The 14188-nt window shown below is 50.7% G+C and overlaps 1 protein-coding gene across 1 annotated transcript; it reads right to left on the bottom strand.

Annotated features, from left to right (window-relative positions):
* ppan (peter pan homolog) lies at window positions 1-11355 on the bottom strand (the record flags this gene model as incomplete). Its single annotated transcript, XM_038784581.1, has 10 exons — window positions 1-545; window positions 2370-2536; window positions 3865-3994; window positions 4687-4765; window positions 5081-5204; window positions 7997-8104; window positions 8661-8737; window positions 10389-10559; window positions 10829-10879; window positions 11221-11355. Coding segments are annotated over 10 exons (1530 nt in total), but the record flags the coding sequence as incomplete, so codon positions are not given.
* Window positions 11356-14188: the final 2833 nt, after the last annotated feature.

Genomic DNA, 14188 nt, shown 5'->3' with positions numbered 1-14188 from the left:
TTATTAACCCAGCAAAATCATTCTTTATTGTCTCTGTACAATCTTCTGCTCTTATCTTCATTTATGTTTAAAGTAACGTTTTATTTTGCACCTTTTCTGAGATTGTCCTTTGCCCTTGGAGCTTGGGTGTTGACCTTTGCCCTTGGAGCTTGGGTGTTGACCTTTGCCCTTGCAGCTTGGGTGTTGACCTTTGCCCTTGGAGCTTGGGTGTTGACCTTTGCCCTTGGAGCTTGGATGTTGACCTTTGCCCTTGGAGCTTGGGTGTTGACCTTTGCCCTTGGAGCCCAGATTCCTACGCCACTTTCCCTTGAATGCAGCTTTACTCCCGAGTGCCGTGCCGTTGAACGGGGAATTAACCAGGTGGGTCCCAACGAGTCGGGTTTTCCTCTTCTGCACATTCTGCTTTTTGTTGCGCCTGTCTGAATCTGGACGGCTGTGTTTCTCTCTGGTTGCTTTATCCGGGCCCTTGGCCCTTTTCTGCTTCGTGCCTGACATTGGGGATCTGTCCCTCTTCCTTTTCCTGTACGACGTCGCTGGAAACAGATCTGCGGGAGGGGGAATTTTAAAAAAAAACAACTTGCAAATCAGCTCAGACCAACATACCCAGATCAACAGAAATCTTCCTGGCTCATCATCAGAGAGGGGCAGGAGGGGAGTGAGCTTGGTGCTTCTCACTAACTCCCTGCCTGCCCCAAACAGCTTTCTGCTCAGGTGTGTCTCCAACACAAAGCAATGGGACACAAGGAGATTGACATATGGTCTGTTTTTTAAGGATAGTAATATTTTGACGTTAAAACACTTGGGGGGGAAATTTGAACCAAACTCTCCAGGAACTAAATCCACAGATGGAATTGCAGCTTATTCCTATTGGGCTCAAAAACAAGCGTTGTATCTATTTCTGTGACAGGGGAGTGAGGTTAAAACTGCTCCCCTCGCGTTCTATTCCAACCAAACTACAAATGACAATGAAACAATGTGAATTAATTACTGTTCGGTTTAGAACTTATTTACGGACAACCGAATCAGAAAATGCTGCAAAAACTCAGCAGGTCTGTGGAGAGAGAAAATAGAATTAACGCCTCGAGTCAATGTCACTCGTCTTCAGAGATCATGGACAGTTCCGTGAAAAGCCTGCAGACACTGCGACTCTGGGTATTGTCTCCGGAACATTTCTCAATCACTGTCATGTGGGGTTTTAGCTTTATAAAAGCAATGTTCATTTTCAAAGCAGGGCAGCACGGTGGCTCAGTGGGTTAACCCTGCAGCCTCACGGCGCCGAGGTCCCAGGTTCAATCCCGGCTCTGGGACACTGTCCGTGTGGAGTTTGCACATTCTCCCCGTGTTTGCGTGGGTTTTGCCCCCACACCCCAAAAGATGCGTAGGGTAGGTGGATTGGCCACGCTAAATTGCCCCTTAATTGGCAAAAAATGATAGGGTGCTCTCGGGAGTGTTTATGTTAATTTAATTTATTGTTAATTTATTTTGTTGTTTATTGGGTTTGGGGGGGTTCGTTATATGCGTGCTTCTGGGTGCCGGGGGGGGGGGTGTTTATTATTGTTATTATTATTATTGTTTTGTTGTTATACATTTTTCAAAAATCTCAATAAAAGTTTTTTTTTTAATTTGGCAAAAAATGAATTGGGTACTATAAATTTAATATATTTTAAAAATGTTCCAGTGTCACAGGTTTGTGCACGTCATTTTTTTCGACGCAAGGGTGGACAGGATTAACAGGAGGGAGATCATTTGTATTGTGTCTGGACTTGCGGACCGAGATTGTATTCAGCCTTTTTAATCCCGTTCGTCCATGAACCAGCTCCGCAAAGCCCAAAAATAACAATTGGCTTATAAATTAAAGTAATTTAAATGTTTTTGCATGAAAGATTTTTTTAAATGCCTCCCCAGCAGCTGTGCTCAAACTGCTCCTGTTTTTAAGGGATCTGTTCAACAAACTGCTGGTAAATCACTGTCATTTTGACAATCTTTATTTCGTAATGGCTTGCAAATTCTAACAGCAGTTTGCTTTTCTCTTACTGATCTCGAGAATGTGAAGAATTAATGCAGGTGGGAAATTATGAAAAGGCCAATCAGCCGAAAGGGTTCGAAATGACCATATTGGAGATGTGTGCAGAATAAACACCACTGTTTACAGAGATCAAGTAGATCTCCTATCAACTGCTCCCCGATTGCCCTCTGCTGTGATAGCAAAGCCCTCTCCCACCCCATACCCCTCTCCCACCCCATACCCCTCTCCCACCCCATACCCCCCTCCCCCTCGGAACAAAGCAACTTTCCACAGGACAACTCCACGGAAATTCTGCTGAAATGTCAAAGGCAACCACCGGCGATCAAGTGAAATGAACTCTTACCATCGTCTGGCTCCACTCCGACCTCCAGTCTGTAATATTCTCGATCTAAATCAGCATCAGACTGATCGCTCTGCCCTTTCCCCTCGGTACCTGGATCTTCAACCTCATTGTCCAATTCAGCATCATCTTGAACCTGCTTCCTCTTCATTCCAGCCAGACTATTCTTCCTGAGATCAACAGATTGGAACTGAAAATTAGGTCGACGGTAAATCTATATAAACTGCGACCAGTGCTTCTCTGAACCTGATCGTCCAAGTTGATGCCCCCTCGGTGTAGCCCGCTGCTCCGACCTTACTCATTCACAGCCGGGGGGCTGTTAACAGCTTCACTCCGACAGTCTTCAGGCTAAATTCAAAACCTTGGTGTCATCCCAATCACTAGCCCTCAATTTACCCATCTCTGCTCCCGCACGAGTGACTGGGCATCTTTCAGTTGTCAAAATGTCACTCTAGCGGAAGCCTCCACCACCGCCAACATTCAGTTCACCCACCCGGAATGAGTGAGGGGCTGAATATGATGAATTGTGTAAAAATGGGGCAGGTTTACATTGAAAAGGGGAAGGTTGAGAAGTGCAAAGAGCTACAAGGGTTCTAACTGGATAATGCCAACCGGAAGCCATTTCACCGTGACCTCGTACAAAACAAATCCGTAGCAAGGATATTTCAGTGAGCGAATGCTCAATCTTCGGAAGACCTTCCATCGGGAGGGAGGCAGTTTGTATCGATGCATTCGAATATAAACTACATGGATTTCTTTGAGAAAAGAAAGTAATTTGAGAGCTGCTGTGCAGCGAGTGGAGCATGCTCAGGGCATAACTGTCCCGCCAGTGGGACACCTAGTGTCCGGGTTTGTTACAGACTCCGCTCGTTGTGATAGACCAGAATTCTAATATCATCGAATTGCACGGCCCCAGGATGGTCAAAGGGGAATCTGACAGATCCGGCTCCATCCTACATGCAACAATCCCCCAGTTCAACAGAAAGCTGCTTGATTGGTGCATTCAGAAATAGGAATAAAGAATGATGGTTAAATGCTGCAGAGATATGATAGGGTGACACAGGGCGTGCACGCTACCTTTGGGTGGCCCAGGTTCTCACTGAGCTGGTGTGAGTGGGGCAGGCTGCGATGGGAGTGATCGTGAACACAGCCGGGGAGCGCTCTCTCCCCCTGGCGCGCTGTCCGCCAGCGGGGGCGCTCCCCTGGCGCGTTCTCCTCCCCCAGCGGGCACGCTCCCCCGGCGTGCTGTACCCCGGAGTGTGCGCTCTCCCCCTCCCCCCCACGGACCCGCTCTCCCCCGGCGTGCTGTACCCTGGAGTGTGCGCTCTCTCTCCCTCCCCCCCCCCCCCCCCCCCCCCCCCCGACCCGCTCTCCCCCGGTGTGCTCTCTCCCCCGGCGTGCTGTACCCTGGAGTGTGCGCTCCCCCCCCCCCCCGACCCGCTCTCCCCCGGTGTGCTCTCTCCCCCGGCGTGCTGTACCCCGGAGTGTGCATACTCACTTGTGCAGCTCGCGTTCCTCCTGTTTGCGTCGGATGTTTGACTCTTGCCTTTTCCGTCTATCCTCTTTCAGTTTTTGCCGCTTCTCTCGCTGATGAAGTGCCTCCTGGATTTCCTCTTCTGTCTTTTGAACTGGGACCGAATTTAATCAAAATATAGAATTCATTATACAGACAGTTGAAAACCTGAGAATGTTGCTTTATTCGTGCAAGACTCTGGTTTAATGGCGAAACGGCTGAAATTCAGACGCAAGTGTCTATTATTTGTCAGCTCCCACAGTGAGGATTCCGGGGTCATTCCCGCCATGCTCAGTCTCAGAGGTGAACTCTGTCCTCTCCCGAGCTGTGCATTTAGTAACCAGAGGCTGGCCACATTGCTCCTCTCACACATGGATCAGGTTTGGGTTCCTACTCTCCTGTAGGCCGCTGCTGCTGACGGTGTCAACACCGAGGCACCTGGCAGCTAAACCCCAAGACAGTGTCCCCTCCAATTTTGCGACAAGTTGAGCAAAGTTCAAACAGATATTTGAAAAAACAGACTTGTCCCCAACAGGTGACCACCTGATCTTAAACCTAATCCCCCACAATCCCTCCCCCACTCGCTAGACTGCAACCCCAGCAGAGTCTGCAACCTGTCCCACAGGCAAGTCTGTGACCATATCCACTTCCAACAAGTGAGTCAGTGACTCGTCTCCATTCCCCACAGGTGACCAACCCCCCCCCCCCCCCCCCCCCCCCCCCCACTCCCCCAGACGGGTGAATCCCTGACTCCCACCCCGCCTCACCCCACCAGGTGGTGGGTGTAGTTCTTTCACTGTTACTTACCGAATGAATGATAGATCACTTCTCCATCGCACATCCCCTCCTCAATCTTCACCAATTCCAGGGACATCCGTGGGCCAATCTAAGATAAGATTGCAATGATAAATGGGGTTTTATATGAAGACTGTATACCCTTCCCTGTGTGTGACCATTATATCAGGGCTGGGTCGAGCTGGAGAACACACAGCTCACAGAATCCAACCGGAGCGTAACGGCTTATCACTGACACACGAGTGACATACGGCGCCACATCCCTGGTTAACCTGGGCTGGGGGTGCTGTAGACCTGGAACCTGGCTAACCCAGCGACTGGGGGCAATGTCTAGCCTGGCCCAAAGGCATCATTGGTATTGGCAGCGCAGACCTGGCAGCGCAGTCCTGGCAGAAAACCCACTGACCTCGGTGAGTCGAATAGCACTCTGCTGGGTCGGCAGGTTCCCGCGCCCTGCGTACACCTGAGGCAGCTCCGTAATATTGTGATCTCCATCCAGTTCAGCTTCACTCTCAGACAGATTGGCTCCCCTGAAATTCAGACACAAAGAAATGACTCAGAACCTCTCTGTAGTAATGTACATGAAATGACAGGGGAGGAGTGGGTGGGGGGAGAAGAGAGGCAAAGAGCGATCGAGAGGGAGAAAGCGATCGAGAGAGGGAGAGAAAAAAAAAGAGTAACTCTCTAAGGAGCGAGTGAGAGAAAACACGTCATAGAATCCCTACAGTGCAGGAGGCCATTCGGCCCTTTCAGTCTGCACAGACCCTCCGAAAGAGCTCCCTTCCAGGCCAATCCCCGCCCTATCCACCTAAACCTGACCTAACCGTTGGACACTAAGGGGCAATTTGTAATGGAGCACCCAGAGCAAACACACGCAGACACGGGGAGAAAGTGCAAACTCCACACTGTCACCCAAGGCCAGAATTGAACCTGGGTCCCCAGCGCTGTAAGGCAGCAGTGCTAACCGCTGGGTCACTGCATCGCCACCTAAAGCTGTTCCAGCATGTGGTTAGAGCGCACATGCGTGGAACTGGGAGAGGGAGCGCTGGACTGGGAGAGGGAGCGCTGGACTGGGAGAGGGAGCGCTGGACTGGGAGAGGGAACACGCGGCCAGGGAGATTGGAGAGGGAGATTGGAGAGGGAGATTGGAGAGGGAGATTGGAGAGGGCGATTGGAGAGGGCGATTGGAGAGGGCGATTGGAGAGGGCGATTGGAGAGGGCGATTGGAGAGGGCGATTGGAGAGGGCGATTGGAGAGGGCGATTGGAGAGGGCGATTGGAGAGGGCGATTGGAGAGGGAGATTGGAGAGGGAGATTGGAGAGGGAGATTGGAGAGGGAGATTGGAGAGGGAGATTGGAGAGGGAGATTGGAGAGGGAGATTGGAGAGGGAGATTGGAGAGGGAGATTGGAGAGGGAGATTGGAGAGGGAGATTGGAGAGGGAGATTGGAGAGGGAGATTGGAGAGGGAGATTGGAGAGGGAGATTGGAGAGGGAGATTGGAGAGGGAGATTGGAGAGGGAGATTGGAGAGGGAGATTGGAGAGGGAGATTGGAGAGGGAGATTGGAGAGGGAGATTGGAGAGGGAGATTGAGAGGGAGATTGAGAGGGAGATTGGAGAGCGATTGAGAGGGAGATTGGAGAGAGCGATTGCGAGGGAGATTGGAGAGAGCGATTGCGAGGGAGATTGGAGAGAGCGATTGCGAGGGAGATTGGAGAGAGCGATTGCGAGGGAGATTGGAGAGAGCGATTGCGAGGGAGATTGGAGAGAGCGATTGCGAGGGAGATTGGAGAGAGCGATTGCGAGGGAGATTGGAGAGAGCGATTGCGAGGGAGATTGGAGAGAGCGATTGCGAGGGAGATTGGAGAGAGCGATTGCGAGGGAGATTGGAGAGAGCGATTGCGAGGGAGATTGGAGAGAGCGATTGCGAGGGAGATTGGAGAGAGCGATTGCGAGGGAGATTGGAGAGAGCGATTGCGAGGGAGATTGGAGAGAGCGATTGCGAGGGAGATTGGAGAGCACGACTGAGAGAGCGATTGCGAGGGAGATTGAAAGAGAGATTGAGAGCAAGAGAGAAATTGAGAGAGAGAACACGAAAGAGAGAGGGAGAAAGAAGAAAGAAAGTAGTAAGAAAGAGAGAGTGAGTGAGCAGGCACATCTCACCTGCGTTCTCACCCAGGAAACAGTTGGTAAAGGATAAGCCACAGTTTCAATCAGTGTCGATAGCAACACAAAATCAATTCCCGGAATTAATATTAAATGAATAACCCACAGCCCATACAGTGGGAGTGCAGCAAGACAGGGAACATGACAGATTCCTATGCCCCGAGTCCCAGACTCCCCGCCCCGCAGACAGACGCTGTCCCAGACTCCCTGCCCCGCAGACACTGTCCCAGACTCTCTGCCCCGCAGACACAGACACTGTCCCAGACTCCCTGCCCCGCAGACAGACACTGTCCCAGACTCTCTGCTCCACAGACGCTGTCCCAGACTCCCTGCCCCGCAGACACAGACACTGTCCCAGACTCCCTGCCCCGCAGACAGACACTGTCCCAGACTCCCTGCCCCGCAGACAGACACTGTCCCAGACTCCCTGCCCCGCAGACAGACACTGTCCCAGACTCCCTTCCCCGCAGACAGGCACTGTCCCAGACTCCCTGCTCCACAGACGCTGTCCCAGACTCCCTTCCCCGCAGACAGACACTGTCCCAGACTCCCTGCCCCGCAGACAGACACTGTCCCAGACTCCCTGCCCCGCAGACAGACACTGTCCCAGACTCCCTGCCCCGCAGACAGACACTGTCCCAGACTCCCTGCCCCGCAGACAGACACTGTCCCAGACTCCCTGCCCCGCAGACAGACGCTGTCCCAGACTCCCTGCCCCGCAGACAGACACTGTCCCAGACTCCCTGCCCCGCAGACAGACACTGTCCCAGACTCCCTGCTCCACAGACGCTGTCCTAGACTCCCCGCCCCGCAGATAGACGCTGTCCCAGACTCCCCGCCCCGCAGACACAGACACTGTCCCAGACTCCCTGCTCCACAGACACAGACACTGTCCCAGACTCCCTGCTCCACAGACGCTGTCCCAGACTCCCTGCCCCGCAGACAGACGCTGTCCCAGACTCCCCGCCCCGCAGACACAGACACTGTCCCAGACTCCCCGCCCCGCAGACACTGTCCCAGACTCCCTGCCCGCAGACAGACACTGTCCCAGACTCCCTGCCCCGCAGACAGACACTGTCCTAGTCCTATATATAGACACACCGGGGTTGGGGGAAAGGTACAGAAATGGAAGAGGGCAACTCCCAGCACATCACTTACTTCATCAGCAGCTCACTGATATCTTCAAACCTGCTCATGTTGGGGAACTTCGCCTGGAGCAGTTTCTTCATTCCACGACTCATCCCCACGGGAACTACCTTAATGGAGCTGGAGGAGAGGAGGGGAGAGGAGTAAGGCGCTGGTTAACAACACACTTACAGGCACAGGAAGCAATTCAGCCCTTCAACTGACCCCTTCTCCACCACCCCTCCCATCTCCCCGGCTTCCAGAATCCTAAGGAAAGGGCTGGAAAGGTGGGCTGGGAGGAAAGAGTTCCAGAATTACAAACACAGCAACACGTTTGATCCCCGAATTCTGTTCCTGGTCGCACACTTGCAACAAATGTAGAGCCAATGAGCAGCTACTTCCACCCCTCCCTGGTCCCCACCCTCGAGAATTAGAGAGGAGCTGATTCCCCCCACTGATCCCCACCCTCGATAATCAGATTCCTCCCCAATCCCCACCCTCGGTAATCTGCGAGGAGCTGATTCCCCCAATCCCGGTCTTTGAGAATCAGTGGGGAGGCTCATTTAGTCTCAGACTCGGGGGATGGGATGGGATGGGATGGGACGGGGGACGGATTCCACCTCCCGAGACTATTTTTAAAATACGTGTCAAAGCAGTGAAAGATGGAGTGAGACTGAGATTCTGCAAGTTCACTTACTAGTGCCTGATGTCGACCATGTGCGTGTCACGGTTGTAATTGATGAGAACACATCGCTTAATGGCATTTAATCCAACCTGGAGTAAAACAGAGGAGAGAGAGTTAGGCACAGCAGCAGTGACACAGTGAGCAGAGGCCTTGGTCTCACACCAGCCCAGTGCGAGAGCAGGACATTGTACAGTCTGGGATTCTGGCATCAGAATAAAATCAAACAGATGTACCCTGGCCACAGGAATTCTCTCAATAACAGTCAGAAGTGAACCTGGCTAATTGAGTCCCTATGCTCAAACCCATGTCTGGATCAGCACGGACTAGGAACAGGATCAAGGAGACTCTGGTTTCCATTGATCAGTTTTAGAACAGGCGACACAACAACTTGCAGCAAACTCTTTTGCGACTCTTCAGATAATGAAGCCGTCCATGTCTAAATGCAGCAAGACCTGGACAATATCCAGGCTTGGGGCTGACAAGTGGCAAGTTACATTCGTGCCACACAAGTGCCAGGAAATGACCATCTCCAGTAAGAAAGAATCAAACCACCACCCCATGACATTACAATCACTGAATCCCCCACAATCAACATCCTGGGGGTTACCATTGATCAGAAACTGGACTGGACCCAGCCATATTAATACTGTGGCTACCAGGGCAGGACAGAGGCTGGGAATTCTGTAGTGAGTAACTCGCTTCCTGAGTCCCCAAAGTCTGTCCACCATCTACAAAGCACAAGTCAGGAGTGTGATGGAATACTCTCCATTTGCCTGGATGAGTGCAGCTCCAACAACACTCAAGACGTTCAACACGATCCAGGACAAAGCAGCCACTTGATTGCTCCTCCTTCCACAAACATTCACCCCCTCCATTACTGACGCACAGTGGCAGCCGTGTGTACCATTTACAAGATGCACTGCAGCAACTCACCAAGGTTCCTTAGGCAGCACCTTCCAAACCCTCGGCTGTTTTCATCTAGAAGGACAAGAGCAGCAGATACCTGGGAACCCCACCACCTGGAGGTTCCCCTCCACATCACTCACCACCCGGCCGTTCCTTCACGGTCACTGGAGCAACATCCTGGAAGTCCCTCCCTAACAGCGCAGTGGGTGTACCTACACCTCACGGACTGCAGCGGGTTCAAGGAGACAGCTCACACGGCCTTGTCAATTGGATTGGGATTGTTGTCAACAACAATTGACAGGGGCAGCAGGGTAGCATGGTGGTTAGCATAAATGCTTCACAGCTCCAGGGTCCCAGGTTCGATTCCTGGCTGGGTCACTGTCTGTGTGGAGTCTGCACGTCCTCCCCCTGTGTGCGTGGGTTTCCTCCGGGTGCTCCGGTTTCCTCCCCCAGTCCAAAGATGTGCGGGTTAGGTGGATTGGCCATGCTAAATTGCCCGTAGTGTCCGAATAAAAGTAAGGTAAAGAGGGGGGTTGTTGGGTTACGGGTATAGGGTGGATACGTGGGTTTGAGTAGGGTGATCATTGCTCGGCACAACATCGAGGGCCGAAGGGCCTGTTCTGTGCTGTACTGTTCTATGTTCTATGATTGCTGACCTAGCCAGCAACGCCTACACCCCATCAAGGAATAAACACTTTGGACCCTGAGCCACATATTAGGGCTGGTGGCCAGAGCGAGATTTCAGGAGTCAGAAAGCAGGAGTGGGAATGTACAAATGGGGGTGTGATGGAAAATGGGGAAATCCAGTCCCCCCCCCCCCCACCGGCCATTTACCTTATAGACATTAATCGACGGGAACATATTCTGGAACATGGTGACCATCAGCTTGATGTGCATTCCATCCCCTCCAAAGTTATTCAGCACCAATAGGGGGTGGTGGTTGAACTGCTGCTCGTGCATCCGGTGTCTCTTCAAAGAGGAAACGATGTCCTTCACCAAGCAATACTGCGGATCACAATGATTCAGTGTTAATGGCATTCTCAGTAATCCCACCGGATCAATCTCCAGCAATGACCCCTCCCCTCTAATTACATTCCCAAAGTGGATTTCCCTGGATTATTCACACGGAGCAATTTAACAATTTATTGAATAACTCATCGGGATTCGAGAAATGTTCCATTTAGCGGCTAGTCGCCGGAGGAACTGAGTTCAAGGGCACGGACGCGGCAGCTATTAAGAGCGAGGCTCTGCCGACAACTGAAGAGGAGACTTACCTGGTGAACTTTGAATGTCAGCGTGGGACCTCTTGCCAAACGAGCCATTTTCTGAGGGACGGTTAAAGAAAATGTCAGTCAGTGATTGGGAGGCAGTGGATCAAGTACCTTCCCAAACCCGCCATCAGGAGGTGTTGTTTCCAGGGCCTCCATTAACCTGCTCTCCTAACTGGATGTGAAAACAGTCATTCCAATTCTATCCCCCAGTACAGTGTAGCAGGGAGGGTCAGTAATCCCAATTCATTGTCCATCCCAGACAAGGCATGTCCTGTTACACAGTGGGTAAGGTCACCGTTTAATTGATAGGAACATCACTGAAGAAAGGAAAGGTAAGAGCGAGGAAGGAGAAACAGATTATTCTCCCCCCGGAGGGTGATTTCCAGCTTACTTACAAAGTTCACACTTGTCAACGATTTGGTAAAAATGATGAAATGCGTCACACCAAGGGGCCCAGCCACCGCGACAAAATCCTTCAGCAAGTTCTTCTTCCGCACCTGGTAACACACAACCACTATCAATCGCAAAGTTCACAATTTACATCGATGATTTGGAGTTGGGGACCAAGGGCAATGTGTCCAAGTTTGCAGATGACACTAAGATGAGTGGTAAAGCGAAAAGTGCAGAGGATACTGGAAGTCTGCAGAGGGATTTGGATAGGTTAAGTGAATGGGCTAGGGTCTGGCAGATGGAATACAATGTTGACAAATGTGAGGTTATCCATTTTGGTAGGAATAACAGCAAACGGGATTATTATTTAAACGATAAAATATTAAAGCATGCCGCTGTGCAGAGAGACCTGGGTGTGCTAGTGCATGAGTCACAGAAAGTTGGTTTACAGGTGCAACAGGTGATTAAGGCGGCAAATGGAATTTTGTCCTTCATTGCTAGAGGGATGGAGTTTAGGACTAGGGAGGTTATGTTGCAATTGTATAAGGTGTTAGTGAGGCCACACCTGGAGTATTGTGTTCAGTTTTGGTCTCCTTACTTGAGAAAGGACATACTGGTGCAGAGGAGATTCACGAGGTTAATCCCAGAACTCAAGGGGTTGGATTACGAGGAGAGGTTAAGTAGACTGGGACTGTACCCATTGGAATTTAGAAGGATGAGGGGGGATCTTATAGAAACATTTAAAATTAGGACGGGAATAGATAGGATAGATGAGGGCAGGTTGTTTCCACTGGCGGGTGAAAGCATAATTAGGGGACATAGCCTCAAAATAAGGGGAAGTAGATTTAGGACTGAGTTTAGGAGGAACTTCACCCAAAGGGTTGTGAATCTATGGAATTCCTTGCCCAGTGAAGCAGTAGAGGCTCCTTCATTAAATGTTTTTAAGGTAAAGATAGATAGTTTTTTGAAGAATAAAGGGATTAAGGGTTATGGTGTTCGGGCCGGAAAGTGGAGCTGAGTCCACAAAAGATCAGCCATGATCTCATTGAATGGCGGAGCAGGCTCGAGGGGCCAGATGGCCTACTCCTGCTCCTAGTTCTTATCGTTACTGGGCCTACTTAGTAAGGCTTTACATTAAAATCACACTCTTTAATCTGCCAAGACACCTCATGCATGATCATTAACATCAAGCCTCCCATGTGGAAGCAGCAGTGACAGATCTATAACCAGCTACAGTTCATTATGATTGTTAGATTAGATTTTGATTTGTCACGTGTACCGAGGTATAGTGAAAAGTACTGTTCTGCGCACAGTCCAGACAGATCGTTCCATACATGAAAAAACACAGGACATACGATAAATGCACAATGTAAATATATAGACATCGGGGGAAGCATACGGAGTTTAGTGCTACGCATGATGTTGGTGAATTGGACATTCTGACTTATCCCTGTGTATCCGAACAGGGAGTGTGGCGACTGGGGGATTTTCACAGTAACTTCATTGCAATGTTAATGTAAACCTGCTTGTGACAATAATAAAGATAATAATAATACTCAGTAGAGCAGATGCGTGGAGAGATCAGTTCAGTCTATAAGAGGGTCGTTTAGGAGTCTAGCAACTGGGCGGGGGGGGGGGGGGGGGGGAGCGGTTTCGGAACCTGTTAGTGCGTGTTCTCAGACTTTTGTATCTTCTGCTCGAAAGAGAAAATAACCCGGGTGGGAGGGGTCTTTGATTATGCTGCCCCCTTTCCCCAGGCAGCGGGAGGTGTAGATGGGAGTCAATGGATGGGACGCAGGTCCGTGTGATGGAGTGGGCTGTGTTCACGACTCTGTAGTTTCTTCCTGTCTTGGGCCGAGCGGTTGCCATACCAGGCTGTGATGCAACCAGATAGGATGCTTTCTATGGTGCACCTGTAAGTCAGTGTGGACATGCCGAATGTCCTTAGTTTCCTGAGGAAGTACAGGCTCTGTTGTGCTTTCTTGGTCGTAGCATCGACGTGGGTGGACCAGGATAGATTGTTGTGCACACCAAGGAATTTTAAGCTGCCGACCATCTCCACCTCGGCCCTGTTGATGCAGACAGGGGTGCGTACAATACTTTGCTTCCTGAAGTCAACGACCGGCTCCTTAGTTTCGCTGCCATTGAGGGAGAGATTGTTGTCGTTACACCACCCCACCAATAATAATCACTTATTGTCACATTAGGCTTCAATGAAGTTACTGTGAAAAGCCCCTAGTCACCACATTCCGGCGCCTGTTCGGGGAGGCCGGTATGGGAATTAAACCCGCGCTGCTGGCATTGTTCTGCATTACACGACAGCTGTTTAGCCCTAAACCAGCCCCACTAGGTTATCTATCTCCCTCCTGTATTCTGACTCATCATTGTTTGAGATCCGACCAACTACAGTCATGTGTTGAGCTAACGTGTAGATGGAGTTTGAGTCAAATGTTGCCAGAATCGTGTGTATCGGAAGTACAGTAGGGAGCTAAGGAAGGAGCCTTGCGGGGCCCCGTGGAGATGTAATACTGTTTGCAGTCTGTGGGTCAGTGACAGATGATTCAAACCCTCTCTCCAGTCACGTGCCAGAGCCGGCAGGCAGGACCACAAATTGACTGACCAGCATCACTAACAAGGCCAGTATTTACTGCCCAATGTCATGGATTCAATGGCTGAACATCCTCCTTGTGGTTCAATGGCATCATGACTCTGATACATGGCTGTGGTCTGGTGTCAGATAAGGGCAGCAGATTTCCTTTCAACAATTTGGTAGTTGCTGGTCACCATTGCGGAGATTTTTCCAGATTTATTAATTAAATTCCCAGCTGTCTTAGGATTTGAACTCGTGTCTCTGGATAGTCAGAGGCTTTTTCCCAGGGTAGAGGGGTCAATTATTAGGGGACAAAGGTTTACGGTGCGAGGGGCAAGGTTTAGAGGAGATGTACGAGGCAAGTTTTTTTTACACAGAGGAGT

This window comes from Scyliorhinus canicula, chromosome 25 (genome assembly GCF_902713615.1).
Source record: "Scyliorhinus canicula chromosome 25, sScyCan1.1, whole genome shotgun sequence".
Taxonomy (NCBI): domain Eukaryota; kingdom Metazoa; phylum Chordata; class Chondrichthyes; order Carcharhiniformes; family Scyliorhinidae; genus Scyliorhinus; species Scyliorhinus canicula.
The sequence above is the reverse complement of the archived record's forward strand: the minus strand, read 5'-3'. Positions and strand labels throughout refer to the sequence as shown.